The sequence below is a fragment of the Sceloporus occidentalis genome, unplaced genomic scaffold (assembly GCF_023333645.1).
Source record: "Sceloporus occidentalis isolate IW3139 unplaced genomic scaffold, rSceOcc1.0.p SCAF_6, whole genome shotgun sequence".
Taxonomy (NCBI): Eukaryota; Metazoa; Chordata; class Lepidosauria; order Squamata; family Phrynosomatidae; genus Sceloporus; species Sceloporus occidentalis.
The window spans coordinates 100,471,031-100,489,141 of NW_028316986.1; the positions used below are offsets into that span (position 1 = coordinate 100,471,031).

Below are 18,111 nucleotides of genomic sequence, written 5' to 3' on the forward strand. Positions count from 1 at the left end.
AGGCACCTGCTGCTCCAAACGTGGCTTCCATTTTGTCCACCCCACCATCACCACCAGAGACACAGCCCTCTGAAGGAAGATCACAGAGTTGGGAGACACACCCACCAGGGCCATTTAGTCCAACCCCCCTGCCATGCAGGAAGTCCCTCTTTACCCACCAACCATAATCCAACCAAGGGGGGGTTAGAAGAAGAAGAAGACACCTTATGTCTTTGGAGATCTTTAAAGAGTGGCTAGATGGCCATCTGTCCCAGGGAGTGCTTTGATGGTGAGTTCCTGCATGGCAGAATGGGGTCAGCCTGGATGACCCTTGGGGTCCCTTCCAACTCTAGGAGTCCAAGATGAAGAGGAGGCACCCAGCCCTGCCCACTCACCTGTTCAAGACTTTCCTGACCCTCTGCCGGAGGCTGGAGGAGGAGGACGGGGCGGAGAGGCTGCTGCTGCTGCTCCGGGAGACCTCAGGGGGCAGGTTCTCGATGGTGGCCACCACATGGTTCGCCTGCTGCTGCTGCTGCTGCTGGTGCTGCTGGTTCCCTGGGGAGATCATCGCGGCGGGGCTGAGGGTCAGAAGCGAGGAGCAGGGCGCATCCTGGGCTGCCCAGGCGAGGGGCTGGAGGCTGCTTCTTCTCCTCCTTCTTCTCCAGACAGACGCCTCAGGGCTGCTCAACCATGGACTGGCTCACCTTCCTCCTCCTCCTCCTCCTCTGGCTCTCTCCACCTTCTCCTTCTCAGCAGCAGCAGCAGCAGCAACAGCAGCAGCAAGTGCTTTCCCTCAAAGAAAGGGAAAAGGAGGAGGAGGAGGAGGAGGAAGAGTAGCTGAGGCGTGACCCTCTGGACCGCAGCCCACTACCCTGCCTTGGCTTTTGTCTCTAGTCCCCAGCCCAGCCCAGCTCCTTGCTTGCTTGCTTGCTTGCTTGTGCTCAGGTGCCCAGAGGATGAGGATGAGGCTGCCTCCCAGCCCAGCCCAAGGAGAAGAAGGGAAGGCAGGAAGGAAAGAAGAGGGGGCGGCGGTGGTCTCTGTGCGCGCGCAGGGAAGGAGGGAGGGAGGGAGGGAGGGAAGGCAAACTGCTCCTCTGAAGCCAAGCCCCAGCAGCAGCACTAGCACCAGCTCCCTTTCTTGCCTCCAGGGGGAGCCCGCGCGCGCCCAGAGTGACCACCCTTCGCCAGGCATTGTGTCCCCCTCTTTCCTTTTCCTTTTCCAGCACCTGCCTTCCTCCACCTCTTCCAGACTCCTCTTATCCAGGGGGCATTCCCCAGGGGTATAATATCGTCCATCTGGAAGCTTTCTGACTCAGAAGCTTGAATAGCTATTGATATAGGGGTTTTTGAGCATATATATATGTGTGTGTGTGTGTGTGTGTGTGTGTGTGTGTGTGGTCATCTCCTCCATTTTTCCTCTTGAGGGTCCTACATTCAAAGTGACCAGACAGGCCTTCTCTCCTTTTCCAGGACCTGTCCTCCATTTCAGCCTTCTTCCCAGGAGGGATTCCATAATGTCCTCCATCTGGAGCTTTCTGAAGCAAGGATTTCTATTGCTATATTAGGGTTTTGGGCTTTTTTATATGGGGGCATGTCCCCCATCTTTCTTGAAGGTGCGCAGAGATGTCCTCCTTTTCCAGGACATGTCCTCCATCTGGAGCTTTCTGAAGCAAGGATTTCTATTGATATATTAGGGTTTTGAGCTTTTAATTGTGGTAATGTCAGTGACCAGGTTCTCTCCTTTTCCAGGACCTTGCAACCTTCTGTCCAGGGGGAATTCCAGAATGTCCTCCATTCTGAACATAGCCAAAAAGCATAGATTTATATTTCTAAGAGGTTTTTTAAAGCTTTTATATGTGGTAATGTACTCTGTTTTCCTTGAAGGTCCTATATTCGGGATGACCAGACTTGTCCTCCTTTTCCTGGACCTGCCTTCCATTTCAACCTTCTGTCCATGAGGAATTCCATAATGTCCTCCATCTGGAGCCTGACTAAGAAGCATGTATTTCTGTGTCTAGGAGGTCCTAGAAACAGCTTTTATATGTGGTTCCATAATGTCCTCCATTTTGAGCACAACATTTATATTCCTAGGAGTGCTTTCATATGTGGTAATGTCTTCTGTTTTTCTTGTAGGTCCTACAAATTCGGGGTGACCAGAGATGTCCTTGTTTTCCAGGACCTGTCCTCCATTTCAGCCTTCTGCCCAGGAGGAATTCCATAATGTCCTCCATCTAGAGCCTGAATAAGAAGCATGGATTTCTGTGTCTAGGAGGCCCTAGAAATAGGTTTTAGATGTGGTCCTGCCTTCCATTTTTTCTTGAAGGTCTTCCATTTTGCTTTGCCTTGTCCTCCTTTGGGGTCGTGACACCTGGTCACCCTGAGGGGAAAAAACCCATGCAGTCTATTTCTCTTCTCTTCATACACATCCCAGATATCCTAACCACAAAAGAGGACAAGGCACCGCAAAATGGAGGACATTCAATAAGAATGGAGGACGTTCCAAAATCAAAAGCTCAAAACATTCCTAGAAATGCAAATCCATGCTTAGTCAGGCTCCAGATGGAGGACATTATGAAATCCCTCCTGGACAGAAAGGCTGAAATGGAGGACGTGTCCTGGAAAAGGAGGACCTCTGGGTCACCCTCCTCTCCCACCCCATCTGCCGCTAGGAATTGTCTGCTGGGAGTTGTAGTTTCCTGAGGCTCCCTGAGGTGTTTCCCCAACCAGGTTCAGAACCACTGGGCCTTGGACAGCGACAAGGAAGGCAGTGGAGGCAAAAAGCACTTTGTGCCTCAGAAGGAGAAGAAGATGATGATGATAATGGAGGAGGAGGGGGGGAAGGGGGCCACTATGGCTTCTATGGGCATGGGAGCCCCCTAACTGTGGAGACAGAGAGTCCCCCACGCTTGGCATCTCTGGCGGCATTTTACCTCCCCATAAATAAACCCCTTCCAAGGGTCCATCTCCCCGAGTGGTCCCCAAACTGTGCCCTTCAAGAGATGTTGGACTTCAACTCCCAGAAGCCTCAGCCACGTTGACCAATAGTCTGGGCTTCTGGGAGCTGAAGTCCAAAAGCACAGATTTGGGGACCACCAACCTACACTGTCGAAAGAATGCCAACTGATGCTGCTTTAAGTGCTGTAGCTCCGTCCTATGGAATCCTGGGATCTGTTGTTTTACAATAAAATAAATAAAATAAAATTTATTCTTATACCCCGCTTTTCTGCTGCAGCAATCAAGGTGGCTTACATGACTAGAAAATGTTGGAATAATACATACTTTCAATAAATATAATAACCCCCCACCCTTTGAAACAGGATTAAATACAATACAGTTTAAAAATTAAACCTGTTCAAATGACAGCAAATTTTTAGTAGAGGCAGTGGTTACATAAAGTAGGGAGAGTAGAGAAATTAGATTGAACTATTCTGGGAAGGCCTGCTGGAAGAGATCCATATTGACAGCTTTTTTGAAGCTGTCTAAGCTGGTTATTTGACAGATCTCCTCTGGCAAGGTGTTCCATAGTCTGGGACCGGTAGCGGAGAACATCCTCTGGGAGGTTGCCGTTAGTCTGTTTTCATGGGTTGCAATAAATTCCTCCCAGAGGACCTGAGGGTGCAGGGTGGATTGTACAAAAGTAGGTGATCCCTTATATAGGTTGGACCCAAGCCATGTAGGGCTTTAAAGGGAATCATCAACACCTTGTACTGGAAACCAATAGGCAGCCTGGGAAGAGATTTCAGAATAGGTGTAATATGGTCACTTCTAGTTTTACCAGTGATCAGCTTGGCTGCCATGATTTGTACTAACTGTAGTTTCTCGACTAGGTACAAGGTCTTTTGCCTTCTCTGCCAAAGAGTGCCAGCTCCTCACCAAACTTCAGATCCCAGGATTCTGTAGGATTTCACCATGGCAGTTCAAGTGGTATCAAACTGCATTTTTTCTGCAATGGACCTTATCACTTGCACTGCTGGTATTTATAATCCAAAACATCTGGAGGGTGTGATGTTAGTTGCAGAAAAGCAACCAATCTGAGACCTACCTTAGAGATACCCAGAACTGATCCTGGAACCTTCTGCATGCAAAACACTGGGCAATGACCCTTCTGTACCAGTTACTTTTCAGCAGACAGGACATTTTGGAATCATTCCTGAAAGCAAGCCAGGAAAAAACATAAGTTGGTGATCTGCTTTATGCTGAGAGGTTTGCCTGACATAAAGCAGAAGTCCATCCCTCCAGACAGTGGACTCAAAGATCTCAAATTCCCATTATTGGCTACAGTGGCTAAATTGCTATAGGAGCTACAGATCCGCACAACCCCCACTGCTAAGTAGTAGTTTCAGGCTCTCTGTCCCAAAGCTCAACTTCAAAGCACTACTTTGAGGCCTTACACCTCCAACATGTTTACTAGAACAAAACCACAGTGGGCCAAGTGTGGGTGAAACATCCACTTACTTTAACATGCAGAGGATATATGTGAAGGCGTCTCAACCTATCAATGCTGTTTGCTTAAATATTCCTAAACATGTAGCTTCGGTATGCTTACTTTGAGAAAAGTCCAGGGAATTGTTAAAAGCTGCATCAAAATGTGAAGTGGCTATTAGAATTACTTTTTTCCTGAGTGTAAAATGGCAAAGAATAGAATCATAACTTTAAAAAATACAAGACTAGAAGGAGGACACAACACCTGGATGCATAGCTGGCACATTTGCCATGTGTTTGTTGTTTTTGTTCTGCCTTACTGCCAAGAGGTTTGGGGCAGCATACCATTGCCAGTGCCCAGAATGTTCCTCTTGCTAACACCAGCATCCATGGGAGAACAGATAAGGCAGCCAACTGTTAATCTGTTCAGAAGGAAACAAACCTCTCCAAAGATCCTGAACTATATTTACAACAGTTTTCTGGGAGTCCAGAGTAGGCTGCATTAATATTTGTTTTATCCTTCCAATGTTGCTGTTGCTCTGAACTTAACACACTCAGCTTAGGTGACTTTCTTGTAATATGGAATTTATGCAATGTTTACTGAATTTTACAGTCCCCCCCCCCTCAGTTTGTTGTTTAATTTGCTTTTCCATTTTGTAACCCCCTCCCCCCCCCCCATGTGATGCTAGGTTTCATATCATTGTGTATTGCGAGTTGCTTCAGGCACAGCTGCCTGTGAGAAAACCATGTATAAACAAATGCAACTAATATTTTAGTTTTCAATCATATTACATCCTCACAACAAGACTGTGAGAAAGGTTAGTCTGAGAAGAAGTGGCTGGCCTCACCATTCACACTCCACAGTGGCAAAGCTTCATGGCTGACTGGGAAATTTTTAAAATCTGAGACTGCCCAATCGGCCTTCCAGATATATTGGAATACACCTCACATTATCTGCCATGAGCTTGGGTACATCTTCTAATACACATAAGAGAGTTTCTTTTGCAATAATACACAGAGAGTGAGGCACCAGTACCATGCTATGATACATCCTAGAACTGCTGCCACATGACCTTGGTCTCCAATCTGTGACCCAAAATGACTGAGTGATATCTTTTTCCTGGAATAGCTGCATCACAAACTTGATTACTGTTTTTCTCCAGCAAGCCACAGTGGGGTAATAGTTACATTATACTCATATGGCTTATTTTTCCCCATCACATAATTAAATGTCATCCTGAAGTACCTCTTGAGTGAATAATTATTTAGTCTGAGCTTGCTCGGTAATAGGAAGGTGCCAGTTTACTATCTCTCCCTTCAGTAATAATAATAATAACCATCAGACAGTGATAATCCTTTGTGGCTCATCAGCAGTCACAGAGATATTGGGGCACCATGAAACATGCCAGTTGGGGTGAAAGAAAAAAAAGGAAAAAATGTTGCTCAATTTTTTTAAAAAAAAAATCCTTAGAATGTAATGTTAGAATTTATGCCATACTTCCTCAACCTAGGACCCTCCATATTCAATGATTACTGCCTGGGGATGATTGACACTATAGTGCAACCTATCTGGAGTACAGCCAGTTAGGAGTGGAGGCTTTATACAAGTAAAATGTAGATCCTTAAACTAAGGCCTTTGCTCAAATCAGTCTTCGAATTCTACACAATTAACATTAAGTTGCACGTGCCTGTAAGTATCTTTTTGGAGGTCAAAGTTCAGGGACTGGATTGCACTTGATATCACATAGTTACATCCCACAATGCGTTATTACTCCATAGCTAGTAAAATGTGGGCTAGACAGTGCAACTGTTAGGTGGGTTTGCAATTGGTTGACCAGTCAAACCCAAAGGGTGCTCAGCAATGGCTCCTCTTCATCCTGGAAAGAGGTGGCCAGTGGGGTCCCACAGGGTTCTGTCCTGGGCCCAGTGCTATTCAATGTCTGTATCAATGATTTGGAAGACAGAATTGGGGACATACTTATCACATTTGCAGATGACACCAAATTAGGAGGAATAGCTAAGACCCCAGAGGACAGGATCAACATTCAAAATGACCTTTATAGATTAGAAAGCTGGGCCAAAACTAACAAAATGAATTTCAACACAGTAAAATGTAAGGTACTGCACTGGGGGGGGGGGGGGGGAATTAATTGATATAGGATGGGGGACACTTGGCTTGACAACTGTACATGTGAAAGGGATCTAGAAGTCTTAGTAGGCCACAAGTTGAACATAAGTCAATTGTGTGATGCAGCAGCTAAATAAGCAAATGTGATTCTAGGCTGCATCAATAGATTTAATGTCTAGATCAAGGGAAATAATATTACTATTCTGCTTTAATCAGGCCTTACCTAGAATACTGTGTTCAGTTGTGGGCACCACAATTCAAAAAGTATGCTGGAGCATGAGCAACCAAAATGTTGAAGGGTCTGTAAACCATGCCCTGTGAGGAGAGACTTAGGGAGCTGGGAATGTTTAGCCTGGAGGAGAGATGGTTAAGAGATGATATGCTAGCCCTGTTTAAATATTTGAAGGAGTGTCATATTGAGGATGGAGCAAGCATGTTTTCTGCTGCCCCAGAGAATAGGACACAGAACAATGGATTCAAGCTACAGGAAAAAAGATTTGACCTAAACATTAGACTGAACCTCCTAATGCTAAGAGGTGTCTGATACTGGAATACTGTTGCCTTGGAGTGTGGTGGAGTCTCCCTCTCATAGAATCATAGAATCATAGAGTTGGAAGAGACCACAAGGGCCACCCAGTCCAAGCCCCTACCATGCAAGAAATCTCAATCAAAACATCCCCAACAGCTGGCCATCCAGCCTCTGTTTAAAGGCCTCCAGGGAACTCTGAGGAAGTGTGTTCCACTGTCGAACAGCCCATACTGTCAGGAAGTTCCTCCTAATGTTGAGGCGGAATCTCTTTTCCTGGAGTTGCATCCATTGTTCCTGATCCTGTTCTCTGGAGCAGCAGAAAACAAGCTTGTTCTCTCTTCAATATGACATCCCTTCAAATATTTAAACAGGGCTATCATATCACCTCTTAACCTTCTCTTCTCCAGGCTAAACATCCCCAGCTCCCTAAGTCGTTCCTCACAGGACATGGTTTCCAGATTCTTCACCATTTTAGTCACCCTCCTTTGGACACGCTCCAGTTTCTCAATGTCCTTTATGAACTGTGGTGCCCAGAACTGGATACAATATTCCAGGTGGGGCCTGACCAAAGCAGAATACAGTGGCACTATTACTTCTCTTGATCGAGACACTATAACCTTCTTTGGAGGTTTTTAAACAGAGGCTAGATAGTGATCTGTTGGGGGTGCTTTGACTGTGAATTGCTGCATGGCAGGGGGTTGGACTGGAGGGCCTTGTGGTCTCTTCCAAGTCTATGATTCCAGCTCAAATTATATTTTGAGCTCATGCAACAGGATCTCAAAGACTCCAAGCTAGAAGGTTGATGGCTGTGTCACACAAAGACTCACACACACACACAAGTTTAACACTTGATGATGCAGTCACTGGGTGATTAGCCTGAATGTATGAATTCCCAGTGGCTAGCCATTTGAGATGAAGAACAAACAGAACAAGTGATTAAAATGGCTTCATTTGTACTAACTATATATTTAAACAGCAAGATGAAAAACTCTTGAAGTCACATAAGACTTTCCCCCAAGCTTAGATATACAGAGACAAAGAGGAAATAATGGAGAAAGGGATCTTGCATTGTTAATCTGATGCCATCCATTCACATCTGGTCTGCTCTCAAGAGAAAAAAAGCAGAAATTAGTTAATACAGAGACAATTAGATTAAAGCAAAGTGATGCCAATAAGATTCAAATTACTAGAGAAATCATTCTGGAAGAAAAGCAGGGAAAGAGGAAAAAAAATGCTGCTTTTTGAAACCATTCCTGAGAAGTCTAAGGCACATCTGTAGCTCCATATTGTCTTTCTCATGTTGGCCCAAACAGAACAGTATTGGGCACATTCACATATTACACCTAGACAATAATTGCAGATGTCCTTTGATCTTCTAAACATGAGACACTGCTATTATAGATTATTTATTCTAGCTGTTTCCTCTTATGCGTCTGAAATAAGTTGCAGCGCCTTCATCTTGTCCTTAAAGAGAAATAAGGCTCTCTTTGCCACCACTGCACCATCAAATCAGCCGCATATTCAGTGATAAGGGGAAGGGTGAATCCCTGGGATGTTCCAGGGGATACAATTTGCCCTCTGGACTGAGTGAAGTCTCTTTTAGATGCTACTGTTAAGTACAGTGCAATCAATGGTGCTTGTAACACTTGTGGAACCACCAGTATTTAGGAGGAATACAGGTCAGTGTCCTCATTTTTTGCCATGGTGTTGCATGCAAATTGTGTGCCACGGAGTGTGCTGCTGCTAACATTACAGTTGTATATGATGCACTATGAAGTGTCCAAAGCCAGGCATTTTATTTTGGAACTTGATACAGAAGTCTTGCAATACATACTAGTCTCCCTCCCACTACCCAAAAAACAATAAGCTAAATATTCTGTCCAAATTTAAAACAGCACTAGAAATCAGTTTCTTCCAGTAGGCCTATCCACATGATTTTTAAATTATTAATTTAAAACTATGGACTGATTGTTTTAATATGTATTGATCTTATATTTTCTTTTAAACTTATGCTATGTGTTTTAACTGATGTTATGTGTTGTATTTTAATCTGTTGCTGTTCCATGCCTTGATCTTTCGGAAGAGGTGGATTGCTGCTATTATTATTATTATTATTATTATTATTAGGTATTCAAGCTAAAGCTAGAGAAACACTGAAAAGGATTCATTTGGTGCTTCATCTTTCTCGATATTCAAGCCAGGTAAACTTGATAATATGAGAAGCTATTTCCCACCGGATCCTCTACATTAATTTATATCTCTCAAGCCTGAAAATATTCTAATGCATGAACAAAAGCATATGGAATGAGCCGTGCTATCTAGTTTCCTATGCCAAGTCAGCAGGCCATGCTCGATCTGGAAAGTTTTCCCCCACATGCATATATTATTGGTGGGGGGGAAGGCTGCTTCACTGCAGTTTTCCATTTTGGTCTTCCCTTGTGCCCAATACAATTGCTAAGTAATTCCTCAGCTAGGTGGGCTCAGAAGAGCCTCTGGAAATGGAACCTGCTGACTCAAGGTAAATATTTCCTACAATTCCCTGAACATTTCTCCATTATTTATATGCAGATATTGGCATATACTTTCAGAGCTGGCATTTGGGCAGGCATTTTGCTGTCTGAGCAAATATTACTCCTTTGTACAGTCCAAGGTGCATATAGGAGAGCTGTCATCCAACCACATCCAGAGAACTACAGATCCCGATACTTGGGACCTTTCATACTACACAGATGCAGACTACGGTTCAACTGTAACTGTCATGGTAGTGTACTATGGCATCCTGGGATTTGCAGCTTAGGGAGGGTATTTACATTTCTCAGACTGAGAGCTCCAGCTGCTGTCCAAACTATGAATCCCAGGATTCCATTGGGATACAGCCATGAAAGTTAAAGTGAAATCATAGTGCAATAATTATGTAATGTGAAAAGGCTGTTATTCTCTATCTAATGAAGTATGTACACTGGGGCTAGTTCATATCAATTAATTCTACATGCTGCAACTTATGTCCAAAACACACTGCAGAAATAATCCAGTTTGAGACCGCTTTTACTGCCCTGGCTCAGTGCTAGGGAATCCTGGGAGCTGTAGTTTATTGTAGCACCAGAGCTCTCTGACAGAGAAAGCTAAATGTCCCCCAAAACTATAATTCCCAGAATTCCCTAGTATACTGACTCCCACAGCCCTGACAGCAGCTGTAGCTTTATTGTGCATTTTCCCTGAGTGGACAAAGAGCTTGCAGTGCGTGGAATGTCTATACTGGCCTGTGACCAAATGACATGTTACATTACACACTGACTTTTAAGAAAAAGAAAGGAATACCTAGAAGGCTGCAGGTATGAAATGGAATAACAATGGAGCCGGTTGCCAGGTTTTGCTTAAACCTTTCAGTAGTGAGCAAGGAGAGGGAACTGAATGCAGAAACAGCTATTAGGATAGGAAAGGACTGAGTGGATGTCTCCTGTTTTCTTCCAAATGGCTTGGATCCAGACTGTCTGAAAGATTGTATCTCCCTGCATGAGCCTGACTTTCTTGGCAGGAAGTTTTCTTTTGGGGCCTTATCAAACGGGGTTTTTCCTGCTCAGAACGAGGGTGAGTGCGGATTGAGCAATGCGAATTCATCACCTAATGAACATGTATTTTCACACCTGGTTGCTTTCAATGGGAGCCCCTTGTGTCCTCCTTCCGCAGAGCTTGCGAACTGAATCCTTACTGGCAGCTCATTTTGGAGAGTTCGCTAAAAAGTGGATTGACAGGATCTGCATTCAAGCTGGATTGGAATCCACTGCTGTTTGCGCTGGTGTGGAATGCCAATCTGCTGGTGCTTTGGAAGACCATCGCAAGACCCCCGGGTTGCAAATCTCCCATGATGCCCTACTGGCATTTTGCCCCATTTCCTTCCAGTGTCCCTTTTCGCTTTCAGGGCAACCAGGCCTGGGGAGGCTCGCTCTCTCCTTCCCTCTCCTTCCCCGCTGCACCTCCAGCAGAGGTGCCTGGCCAGCCAGCGCTCTCTCCCCCCTTCTCTCCCTCTCTCCCTCTCTCTCTCACACACACACATATATATACATACATACACACATACATATATACACATACACACACACTCATATACATACAGACAGACACATTTATATTTACACATACACACACACTCACATACACACACACACATATATACACACACATATACATATACACATACACACACACACTCATATACATACATACAGACACACACACATATATACACACATACACACACTCACATATATACATACACACACACACATATATATACACACACACACATACACATTCACACTTATACATACGCACACACATATAGAGAGAGTGTGACTTGCCCAAGGGGTTTCCTTGGGCTGATTGTTCAGAGGGGGTTTGCCCTTGCCATCCTCTGAGGCTGAGACAGTGTGACTTGCCCAAAGGGTTTCCTTGGGAGGATTGTTTAGAGGGGGTTCACCCTTACCATCCTCTGAGGCTGAGACAGTGTGACTAGCCCAGTGGGGTTTTTTTACACCCAAGTAAGGGATCAAACCCTGGTCGTCCTCCACCGCTGCCTCTTGCAGCACTTCCTCAGATGCATCTAGGTGCTCCAAAATATGTCTTTGAACCCTATTATTATTATTATTATTATTATTTGAAAGAAAGAAGTTGGCAGCATGAACTTTCCTAAAGTCTGCTTCCTCAGATGCATTTAGTCTCAGAGGTGCAACAAGATCTCTATAAGGATGTATATTAATGTTTTTGAACCAGAGCTCTCTGACAGAGAAGGCTCAATGTCTCAGGACACTACAGTTCCCAGAATTCCATAGCACTGAGCCAGGACAGTTAAAGTGGAGTTAAACCAGATTATCTCCCCAGTGTGGATGCAACCTAAGAGAAGGCAACTGTTGCAACGGGAAGGAGAGATGTAGATGAAATAGATGAGGAGAATGACAGGAGAATAGATGTAGATATACATTGTAGCTGAAATAGATGAGGGGAATGACAAGAGGATAGATATAGATATATGTAGCTGAAATTAAAGGGGGCTCTGACAGGGAGGATCCCTTTGAATTTGGCTGCCAGGGATGGGAAAATAGAAGGGAGGAAGAAAGGTGCAGCTGTCATTCAGGTGAGGCTAGCATTTGCATGAAAGTGGAATGAGGCTCCCTTCTTCACCCAGGAAGTGCAAAGGTTCAGGATCCCCCACTGAGCATGTGCAAGGGTCCCAATTCAAATCGTTGAATCCCCATGGCATGCACCGGTGTGGAAATACAATTTGCACTCACTACGCTTTGCATGAATCTATACCACATGACTTGCCTTGTATTCAATTCCGCCTCAGTTCGAAAGGGCAATGGAAGGGCAACCAGGTGTGAAAATACATTAACATAATAATGTCAGTTCACATTGTTCGACCCACAGTCACCCCTGATCTGAGCTCCAAATATCAAGGTGTGATAAGGTCCAAGGTCCCACCATCATCTCAGGAATGGTTGGTGAAGACATGAGATATAGGGCCTTCTTCATGGCTCCTCTTAGCCTGTGGAACTCCCTTCCACAGGAGGCTTTGCTGCCCTCCTCTCTGCTCTTTCTCTGCCCCTATACAAAAACCTCTTTAAAAAAAATTGACAATCTTTTGGCCATTAACTGGTTCCTGTGGAAAGATTTCTTTTTAATGGAATGTGTGTACTGCACTTCTTTTTCTTTATCCATTTTGTTATAAATGCTTTAAACTATTTTTTTTAAAAATCAGTGCAATTTTTAATATGATGGCTTATTCAACTTTTAAACTTTTTTTGTTACTCTTATGACTGATTTTTGCTATATTCCCTTGGATAGTGTGTTGAGAGAATGATGGCTTAAGGGCTCGCCAGACAGCCCCAAAGGGGCGGTGGGATGCCACCCCTTTCCTCACGCAACCTCATGCCATGGCCCTGATCCGGCCTTTTGAGGGCACAAAAAGGAGCCACAAAAAATGACTCCTTTTTGCACTCTTGAAAGGGTGCCATAGCCGTGGTGGCATGGCTATACGGCACTCCTTTGGCGCTGCATCATATGGATGCCACACTGGAAGAGCATCACGATGCTGTGCACCATGTGGAGTGGGGTGAGGCATCATGTTGCCCTGGGAGCAGGGGCAGGGTGTGCATCATCTGGATCCAATGCCCCAACTTCGCCTCCAGGCCAGCCTTTCAGGCTGGTGTGTACTGGGCCTTACATACATAAAAATTAAATTAAATTTCCATGAAGCCTAAAGCTATTTTTCATAAGATAAACAAATAGGTCATTACATATGTCTGCGATGTCATGTCTAGTGATAGTTAATAATTAACAGAATTTTCCCCTCAACTATCCAACAAGAATATTGAGAAGCTGAAGAAGGGACTTTCTTCATGCACAGAGTAAAACTTCATGCCTTTCTCTGCACAGAATAATTAAAAATGGACACAGATGGAGAAGCCAGATGATACCAGAGCAGGGGAAAGGAGGAAGGATAGGGCTTAAGGAAACTCTACCCCTTATATCATCCAGCCTGCTACACTGGTAACCAATTAGGCCTGTATGACCAAAAATAGGGTTATCTGGCCATTTGTACCCAGGCTCTGAGATATTGGAGGTAGCTGCTGGTAATGTCACGGGGTAACCTGTGACAATGTCATTAAGTAAGCCTTTCCTGCTTTAGACACACTGAATATGTTCCTAGCTGTGCTGGCATGAGATGGTATAAGTGGACTTGTAACATGAGAAAGGAAATGTTCCCAAGCTTTCTATAGCCTAATATATCACAGGTAAGGTGCAGCTCCTGTCACTAGTCCCACCTTGTGCCATCCTAGCAGTTTGAAAGCATGTAAAAGTGCAAGATAAATAGGTACCACTTCAGTGGGAAGGTAACAGTGTTCTGTGCAGTCATGGTGGCCACATGATCTTGGAGTTGTCATTGACAACACCGGCTTCAGCTTAGTAACAGAGATGAACATCCCGCCCCGCCCCAGTCAGACACAACTAGACAATCTTGTCAAGGGAAAGCCTTTACTTTTTTTAAGGTATATCTGTAGCTCCTCCATGGCCGAATGCCATGTTTAACTGGTAAAGGTTGATTAACAGAAGCACAGGAGATATCTGGTACATGTGGGAAATCCTTATGTCAGCTCCAATGGCTTATACGATTCTGTCATTTAATCATTAGCAGTGTGATGTAGGAATCGGATCCAGGATAGAAGGAGCATCACACCATGCATTCATAATCAGTCATTAAATAATTTTAAAAATTATTACACTGCTCCACTCTCAAAGCTGAACCAGAGTTCAAGTGCCAAAATCAGCAGATGAGGAATCAAAAGGTATCTGGTAATATACAGTTCACTGTTAGTAAGGTGTAAATTAGAACAGAGTCCAGGGAGTTGGGGTAGCAAGGTCATGGAAACAGTCCAGTTGTCATAAATCAATATTTGCATAAGCTGGTTGTCAAGAGGTGAACTGAACTGAACCCAACACATTGACTGAGAGAAGGTCCTCACTTATTTAGGCAACCAGCTCAGCCTATGTCCTGCTTTCCTGAAGTATTTAAAGAGTATGCCTCACAGCTGTGTTCTCTCTGATGCCTGAAATGTAGCCTCTCACTCCATTGGCAGAGAACAGTCTGAGCCATACACTGGCTCCCCAGTCTTTTATGGGGACTAGAGGAAGTCTCCTCTAGGTCCTCTTCCTGTAGTTGAACCAAAGGAGGACTGGGCTGGTTATCAGGCATCTGGTCCACCTTTCCCAGTATGTCTGCTGCTTCTTCCTCAGAGGACAAACTGTCTAAGGAGGACATGGCATACACAGAACCCTCCTTTTGTTCACTTTATCTTTACAACAGCCCAGGAGGTAAATCATGCTGAGAGAAAAAGAGTAATTTGCTTAAATTTATCCAGTAAGTTTTATCGTTCAGTGAGGACTTGGATCCAGATCTCCCAAATCCCAGTATAACACCTAAACGAAGCTTGAAAACCTTTAGGATTTCTGCTCTATTTTCATGTGAAGCATGCATATTTGGTTTATTTGTTTAAAAACCCCTACAAACTGTAAAAACAACAAAATCCTCAAACACACTGAACTACAAATTCCAGAATCCCTTCCAGCCACCATGGCCATTGACCGTTCTGTCCCAGAGGGATTCTGGTCATTGCCTGAAAAAATAGTTTTTACAAGTTTTATGCTTGAAATAGTGGAGCAGAAACATGCTGAACAAGCGCAACATTTTTTCAAATAGACTATTCTACTGACCTTATCCTTGCCAGCTGTTGCATATTAATTATGAATGCCAGTAGTATCACCCATTATTATGCAGGGGACCGGCTCAGAGACTGCAGTTGCATCCATTCATTGAAGGTGAGGAGCACTGGCATCCTAATGGGAGGTGCAGAAAAATAAGGGGGTGCAACGGTGCCTTTTCATGCTCGCTTCTTTGCCAGAGAGCAAAGAAGTGCCACAAAAGGGAACAAGCAATGGGCTGCCTGTGAGGAACATGAGCAGGCCCAGAGGTACTCACAATCTGATTCAACGCAAGCCTATCTTTTCCCTTCCCTGACTGCTTTCCCTTGGAATTTCCTTGAGTAAGGCAGAAAAGATGGGAGAAGGAGGAATGATGGCAAATGCCACTTCCTTTTGAAAATAAAACCATTCCTCCTCTGAGAAGTGAATCTGCTAGTCTGTTGCAACAGAAAAGGGAGGGGGGACGAAAAGGAATGTAGCTTGCAGTAGCCAGACTGGCTGGGGGATTCCAGTTGTAGCAATATATATATAGAGTAGCAAAAATGTGTCTAACTATACTTCGCTAAGAACTGATATACATATATATATATATATATATATATATATATATATATATATATATATTGCTACAACTGGAATCCCCCAGCCAGTCCCCCAGAGTTTCTTCCTGACGTTTCACCAGCATCTGTGGCTGGCATCTTCAGAGAATGTCAGGAAGAAACTCGGCTAGAACATGGCCACATAGCCCGAAAAACCCCCCAAAAACTATGGATGCTGTCCATGAAAGCCTTCGACTTCACATAATTCAAGTCACTCCCCCTTTTGGGAAGCTCTCTCTCTCTCTCTCTAAGATTTTCTCCTGCCCTGTCGGATCTCCGGGTGCCCTGTCTTCCTCCTCTCTCAACTTTGTTTGGAAAGATGATGATAAAAAATTTCTTCTTCTGAACTAACCATTAGCTAGATTAGGATATAGCCTCTCTATATATGTAGATTAAAGCCACTGGTAAACTTTTGTTTAAACTGCAAGCTACTTTTGGTTTTTGTATGTGTGCGTGTTTTGAGACAGTCTCAGTTCTTAGCGAAGTATAGTTAGACACATTTCTGCTACTCTGCTGATTTAAAGGTAGACCCTAACAGGCTTAACTTAGATATTTTTGTTACTTAATTTTTTTTTGTTTCCTTAACAAAGGCTGATGCCTTAGGAAACCAAAATTGCCCTACAGAGGAAACAAAACTGTCCCTTATCCTGAGCAAGAGACTATTCTAGCTTAACCTTTCCTGACATACTTGCTTATTAAGTATCATTTTGAAAATGTATGTCCTGCTTTTCAGAAAGAAAATGATGTATTGGTAGTTAACAATAAAGCATTCAAAATAATAAAAGGCCATATCTTAACAACTATCTAATGAAAAGTAAGCAACAGAGGAAGAAAAATGTGAACATCACAAAGTAGACTAAAATAAAATGGTCATTTATAACTGAAAAATGATTGGGAAGATTAAAAGGTCTTAATGGGGCTCAACAGAATGCCTCGAAAGGGCAGACTGGAGCCTCCTGTTTTTACTCCTGACGGAGGCTGCACCAACCAACCACCACAGCCTCCATCAGGACTAAAAAAAACCCGCTGAAATCAGCTTCTTTTTAGTCTGCACAACAGGGGCCATGAATGCGTCAATATCACACTCATGTGCAGTGACATGTGCAGGGGCATGGCATTTAGACAGTGTGCCGCACTTGTGTCATCATGGCAGCCCCCATGTGGACAGGGCTGCACCATGATGGTACCACCACCACGCAGTAGGGCTTGGGAACATGGGATTGCTCCGCAATCCTGAGCCCTAAAATTGGCCCCAGACTGCTGCTTTCCAGCAGTCTGTACCGGGCCAATGTGATTCAAAAATTGCATTAAGATGGGTGCCAGGTGAGTCTGCATGGGAAGAATATTCCAAAACAAGGTAACACAACCTAGAAGTTCTTCTCAGCCATCACTACAGCATGACTTCAGAAAATGGACTTATCTAGAAGAAGTCTACCAACAGAGATCTGAGTGTCCTATGCAGATAAGTAGATGTGGGGAAAGATAGTTGTTCAGGTAGTCTATGTCCTAAGGTCACCATGCAGGCCTGTGAAAGAACCAGCATTTTGTGCTCAAAAAAGTGACCTGGCAGCCAATGAACCTCCTTCAAAACTGCCTAGTTGTGTTCCCTAGGGCCAGTATGCAAAGGGTTTTTATAGCACCTCTGAGACTTGAGTCTCAAAAGTGCTACAAGAACCCTTTGCATGCTAATATTCTAGACTAACACAGCTATGTGTCTGAATTCTACTCCCTAGGGCAGTCATAGAATCCCAGTAGCTGAATTCTAAATTGAAACTTAAAGTTTTAAATGCATAAGAAATGTACTGGTGTTGCTGCTGGAAGGAATGTAGTGGTATAATCCAGTATCTGTGGATTGAAAGTGGCATAGTCCACATTACAGACTCTTTTGTGAGTGTCAGAATGAAATTCCTGTCCCAGAGTTAGGAGTGGCAAACTGTGTCTAAGTGCATGAGCATGTACACACACTACCATTTCAAAGAGGCACCATAGTAGGTGCAAATGCAGGAGAACAACAGATGGGAATAATTGCCCACTTGATCTCGCCAGTTGATTTCTCAGAGGAAGTGATAGATGTGTTGGGCTGGTCTCTGGTGAGCCATACTAGCTGGAAGAATTCTCCACAAAACTGCCAAGAACCAAATAACTCATTCTGAGGTGATCCTCAGGTTGAGCAATGACATCTCTGCCCCTGGTATCAC

General features: G+C 44.1%; 1 protein-coding gene across 1 annotated transcript in view; it reads right to left on the minus strand.

Moving 5' to 3' along the window:
* The window catches only part of LOC149311166 (solute carrier family 35 member F1), a 265,295-nt gene extending 264,410 nt beyond the window's left edge, over positions 1-885 (minus strand). Inside the window, exon 1 of the mRNA XM_089530505.1 lies at positions 375-885. Coding sequence (XP_089386631.1) covers positions 375-547 — 173 coding nt within the window. The 5' untranslated portion in view covers positions 548-885. The remainder of the gene's footprint in view (positions 1-374) is intronic.
* Positions 886-18,111: the final 17,226 nt, after the last annotated feature.